Genomic DNA, 6,227 nt, shown 5'->3' with positions numbered 1-6,227 from the left:
ATGAAAGTCATTCCCTATGCTTCAGCCATAGGTTCTATCATGTATGCAATTCTGTGTACCAGACCTGATGTGTGCCTTGCTATTAGTCTAGCAGGGAGGTACCAAAGTAGTCCAGGAGTGGATCACTGGACATCGGTCAAGAACATCCTGAAATATTTGAAAAGGACTAAGGATATGTTTCTCGTTTATGGAGGTGACAAAGAGCTCGCCATAAATGGTTACGTCGATGCAAGCTTTGACATAGATCCGGATGACTCTAAGTCACAAACCGGATACGTATTTATATTGAACGGTGGAGCTGTAAGTTGGTGCAGTTCTAAGCAAAGCGTCGTGGCGGATCTGCGTGTGAAGCGGAGTACATAGCTGCTTCAGAACCAGCAAATGAAGGAGTCTGGATGAAGGAGTTCATATCCGATCTAGGTGTCATACCTAGTGCATCGGGTCCAACAAAAATCTTTTGTGACAGTACTGGTGCAATTGCCTTGGCAAAGGAATCCATATTTCACAAGAGAACCAAGCACATCAAGAGACGCTTCAATTCCATCCGCGATCAAGTCAAGGAGGGAGACATAGAGATTTGCAAGATACATACGGATCTGAATGTTGCAGACCCGTTGACGAAGCCTCTCTCACGAGCAAAACATGATCAGCACCAAGACTCCATGGGTGTTAGAATCATTACTGTGTAATCTAGATTATTGACTCTAGTGCAAGTGGCAGACTGGAGGAAATATGCCCTAGAGGCAAGAATAAAGTTGTTATTTATATTTTCTTATATCATGATAAATGTTCATTATTCATGCTAGAATTGTATTAACCTGAAACTTAGTACATGTGTGAATACATAGACAAACAGAGTGTCACTAGTATGCCTCTACTTGACTAGCTCGTTGAATCAAAGATGGTTAAGTTTCCTAGCCATAGACATGAGTTTTCATTTGATTAACGGGATCACACCATTAGAGAATGATGTGATTGACTTGACCCATTCCGTTAGCTTAGCACTTGATCGTTTAGTTTGTTGCTATTGCTTTCTTCATGACTTATACATGTTCCTATGACAATGAGATTATGCAACTCCCGAATACCGGAGGAACACTTTGTGTGCTATCAAACGTCACAACGTAACTGGGTGATTATAAAGATGCTCTACAGGTGTCTCCGATGGTGTTTGTTGAGTTGGCATAGATCGAGATTAGGATTTCTCACTCCGATTGTCAGAGAGGTATCTCTGGGCCCTCTCGGTAATGCACATCACTATAAGCCTTGCAAGCAATGTGACTAATGAGTTAGTTGCGGGATGATGCATTACGGAACGAGTACAGAGACTTGCCGGTAACGAGATTGAACTAGGTATTGAGAAACCGACGATCGAATCTCGGGCAAGTAACATACCGATGACAAAGGGAACAACGTATGTTGTTATGCGGTTTGACCGATAAAGATCTTCGTAAAATATGTAGGAACCAATATGAGCATCCAGGTTCCGCTATTGGTTATTGACCGAAGGTGAGTCTCGGTCATGTCTACATAGTTTTCGAACCGTAGGGTCCGCACGCTTAACGTTCGGAGACGATCGGTATTATGAGTTTATGCGTTTTGATGTACTGAAGGTTGTTCGGAGTCCCGGATGAGATCACGGACATGACGAGGAGTCTCGAATGGTTGAGACATAAAGATCGATATATTGGAATGCTACATCGGAAGGGTTCCGGGTGAGTTCGGGCATTTACCGGAGTACCGGGGGGTTACCGGAACCCCCCGGGAGTACATGGGCCTTAATGGGCCTTAGTGGGAGAGAGGAGGAGGCGGCCAAGGTGGGCCCCCCCCCAAGCCCAATCCGAATTGGGAAGGGGGCCGCCCCCCTTTCCTTCTCCCTCTCTCCTCCTTCCTTCCTCTCCTACTCCAACTAGGGAAGGGGGGAATCCTACTCCCGGTGGGAGTAGGACTCCCCTTGGGCGCGCCATAGAGAGGGCCGGCCCTCCCCTCCTCCACTCCTTTATATACGGGGGAGGAGGGCACCCCATAGACACACAAGTTGATTGTTTAGCCGTGTGCGGTGCCCCCCTCCACAGATTTCCACCTCGGTCATATCATTGTAGTGCTTAGGCGAAGCCCTGCGTCGGTAACTTCATCATCACCGTCATCACGCCGTCGTGCTGACGAAGCTCTCCCTCGACACTCAGCTGGATCTAGAGTTCGTGGGACGTCACCGAGCTGAACGTGTGCAGATCGCAGAGGTGCCGTACTTTCGGTACTAGGATCGGTCGATCGTGAAGACGTACGACTACATCAACCGCGTTGTCATAACGCTTCCGCTTTCGGTCTACGAGGGTACGTGGACAACACTCTCCCCTCTCGTTGCCATGCATCACCTAGATGGATCTTGCGTGTGCCTAGGAAATTTTTTAAAATTACTGCGTTTCCCAACAAAGCTCACATAGGATGGCGTCTTCAACCTCCTTTGCACGACCGTCGTGCAACCTCTGTCTTTCCCCGGAGCCCAGACATTGACTATGGAAGGGAAATGACAACTCTAAATCTACCGCCAAACATGTAAAAGACATCACAAACAGAGACTTCGAGGAGCAAGGAAGTGTCCCCTCCCAAAGGCAAGTATAGGGGACTTGTTCCATCAGCAGACCACCCAACCATCAACATCACAAAGAGAAGAGGAGGAGAGACATACACATACACGAAGACGAGGGGACAAGTAGTTGCCCATCGATCGGCAAAACAACTGTTCAGATCGAGAAGCCGCCGATAACGACCAACAATCACAAAAATCAAAACATGAGCGATGAAGATCTGAAGAAACCAGATCCACCACCACCAAAGCTCAAACCGACTCTCTGTTGAAATAGAAAGCCGCTCCGATGAAACACAGACGAATCAGGTATTCCCATGAGACAACATCACTTATGCCGCCACCTGGACATCAACTCCAACTAATCGAAACAAGGGACCTATCTACGCCCCGGAGCTCCCCCTCCCTAGGGCCAGAGTGGCCACTGGAGGCCGGCCGAGGAGAGCGGTTAGCCGGCGAGGGCGTCGACGGAAGGACAAGAAGACGAGCAATCCTCTGGACCGCCTCTCTCTGTGTGGAAGGTTCGAGAAGGACATGGTAACAGAGTTGACACCGGCCTACAAAGTCGGTCTTGGTTGATCGTGACTTGTCCGGCGCCGTCCTGCTGCGCTGGCGATAGAAACAAGCATATAACAAGTCGCTGGTCGGCCGAAAATTCCTCATAAACTACAGTCTCGCTCAGCCCAATCAACCCAGCGCCAACTTTGCGCGGCCAGTAGACGCCCACGTGCCCTCCCGGGCGCGTCACCAACCCCACCTTCCCCGAGCTCCCTCCCCCTCCACCTCAGCTATTTATACAGCTCAGCAGCTCACTCGCGCTCCACACTCACACACACACACACTCGGTGGTTGCTCCGTTGACCGATCAACCCAAGAAATCCTCCTCAGCATGGAGAGCGAAGGCAGCACGAGCCCCAACGGCGGCGCCGCCTGCGCGGTCTGCGGCGGCGCCGCGGCCTTGTACTGTCCGGCGGACGCGGCGGCTCTCTGCGTGCCCTGCGACGCGGCTGTCCACTCGGCCAACCCTCTGGCCTCACGCCACGAGCGCGTGCCGCTGGCGGCCGCCGTGGCGGCGACCTCCGGCGTGTACGACCTCTTCGCGGCTGACGAAGAAGGCGGCTCGTCCTGGCCGACGCCGGGGCAGGGGAGCCCCAACAGCGGCTCGTCCGGCTTCAGTAATAATGGCAGTGGCATCGAGATGAGCCTGTTTGACCTGCTCTCCGACGTCGACCTCGTGGCCACCGGCGCCGGCGGAACCATGCTATCGGATAACGGCGGCGTCGCGCCCTTGTGGCTGCAGCCCGGCCTCGCCGCGGACGGCTCTGCTGCGTGGGCCTCCTCGTGGTCGCCGTCGGAGGCAGTCGTCGTCCCGTCGGCGGCGGACCGGGCGGAGAGGGTCAGGCGGTACCGCGAGAAGCGCAAGAACCGCAAGTTCCACAAGACCATCCGCTACGCCTCCCGCAAGGCGTACGCCGAGGCGCGGCCCAGGATCAAGGGCCGCTTCGTCAAACGCCCCGCGGCGGCGGCGGACGACGGCGACAACACGAGCGCCGGCGAGGCGGCCGCCAAATTCTGGCTCTCCTTCTCCGACAACAGTGTAGGGTTCCAAGTTGCATCCCATGGAGTCGTGCCAAGCTTCTAGCAATGGCGTCTGCCCAGCAAAGGAAAGATGCTAGCGAAGTGCAGATGCCATGCTGCCTCCTGCCATCCTATTGGCGCCATGGTCTTCCTGTCGTGTCCGTGCTCCGGTCGTGCCGTCGTTGCAGTCAATATTCATGGTAAAAACCCGCCATCGATATTTTTAACTGATGACGCGGGTTTTTCGATCGATGGGCACAATTTCATGTCCATCGGTGAACTAGGCGATTACTGTACTTCCTCGGTTTGTTGTTAGTTTCATGTGCTAAGATAAATAAAGAATCATGCTGAATTCTTGTGGCCACACTGATGTTCCTATCATGTTAGCCTTGCCAGTGTTTATGGATAAAGCTTTCCTTCCGAGGGCGGCAATTCTGGTGTATCTGAAGCTCGACGTGAACAGAAAATTCAAATAAAATACTCTCTCTGATCCATATTAATTGACACACACTTAATATAATTTTGGACTAAAGTTGTATTAAATTTGCGTCAATTAATTTGAACCGGAGGAGTAGTAAAATTCAAGATGCTCATGTGCGCAAGGTGCGTGTAATTTTTCATGGAGTTTGGACAACTGAAGAGCTCATGCTAAAAATTGGGTGTCCGAGGAACTTTGAAAAAGAACACTATTCTGACCTGATTTTTTTTGTAGGAGCTCCTCAGATGTGTAAACACCACGAAATTATGCACGCTCCTAGCACACATGAGCATCTTAGATGCCTAAATTTTCCAGATTTCTTTGAATTTTTTTCACCTTTTTTTAATTTACTGTTCACCGGGTGTAGAAGAACCTGGGCACCGTTTAGAATTTACGTTTCTTGCCCTATGTTTTAACTCGATGATGCAGGTTTTAGCAGTAGTTGTATTCCATAATCTGAGTAATTAGATGATACCCGCATGTTACTGCGGGAATTGATTAAAGTTGATAGGTTTCGATAATATGAGAACTGAAATACATGTTATTTACTGTATTTTATTATTGTTTAGTTGTAAAATATTTATTAAATATAATTAAGTAGCTTAATAAAATAGAAATCATCTTTTTCATGCATGATTTGCATATTAAAATGTTATATTTGCATGCGTGTAAATAGGTTAGTGTGGATTATCTATATAGTTATATAGGATGAGGATATTAATTTAGCCTAAGATAGCTCGTGTGCAGTTGTTGGCATGTAGCTTTCATGGTTTAATTTCCTAGGCGAAGATAATAAAGCCAATGTGGTTTTTGTATGAACAGATAGCTAGCCATGACGACTCTATTTATTTTTAATCAGGGTATAGAGATGTGACTCTATCATTGGTGCTTAGTTTAGGTTGTCTGCCAATAATGATTGCTAGTATCTTTACAATTTGGGAGTGCGCCGACTTCGAAAATAGTAATCCGGGAGTGCCTGAGTCTAGGCACGCTCGTACCATGGAAATTGTTGTTTATGCATTTGTTGGGCCACTGAAAAGGACAACGACCATGACATTTCAGTTTCCTAAATATGAAATTGGGGTGACAAAGGATGACTATGTAGACGATATTTATTTAATGATAGTGAGGTATGTGGGGTTTATGATTGCCTAATGCTCCACAAAACAATTAAGTTGAAGTTGTGCCAGTATGGGACTGGTCGACAAATTTATGCAGGCCTATGCATGATGCTAATTACATTGCACTTTCTTTTTGTCTTGGAAGAAAAATGACGAGAATTCATCAAAGTACTACAAGAACTATAGTAAATAGCATAAAACTATATACCATTATATAGCAGGTTAGGGTTTTAAAAAATCTACAACTTTTAAAACTGAGTATGATTATGAAGATTGGGCCTACTCATCGGGTTCACATGGCATCTAAATGTCAACTCCACTCGGTTGACCATTAAATTGGATGTGGGCTCTTCTTATTTACCCCTTCTTCCCTTCCTTTCCCGGCATTGGTGACCCCCTTCTCCTCCGGCATTGCATCCATGCACTATAGAAAAACAAACATTAGCAGCGCCCCCAAGGCGGT

At 48.3% G+C, this 6,227-nt stretch overlaps 1 protein-coding gene across 1 annotated transcript; it reads left to right on the top strand.

The window, feature by feature from the left end:
* Positions 1-3,426: 3,426 nt before the first annotated feature.
* Positions 3,427-4,523, top strand: LOC123169276 (zinc finger protein CONSTANS-LIKE 2-like). The gene has a single exon (XM_044587112.1). The coding sequence runs from the start codon at positions 3,477-3,479 to the stop codon at positions 4,227-4,229; it is 753 nt and encodes a 250-aa protein (XP_044443047.1). The 5' UTR covers positions 3,427-3,476; the 3' UTR covers positions 4,230-4,523.
* The last annotated feature ends 1,704 nt before the right edge of the window (positions 4,524-6,227 follow it).

This window comes from Triticum aestivum, chromosome 7D, assembly GCF_018294505.1.
Source record: "Triticum aestivum cultivar Chinese Spring chromosome 7D, IWGSC CS RefSeq v2.1, whole genome shotgun sequence".
Classification (NCBI taxonomy): domain Eukaryota; kingdom Viridiplantae; phylum Streptophyta; class Magnoliopsida; order Poales; family Poaceae; genus Triticum; species Triticum aestivum.
This window is presented reverse-complemented; position numbering and strand designations above follow the sequence as displayed.

Coding starts and splice junctions, on each gene's coding strand:
- LOC123169276 (XM_044587112.1), top strand. CDS start 3,477: ATGGAGAGCGAAGGCAGCACGAGCCCCAACGGCGGCGCCGCCTGCGCG.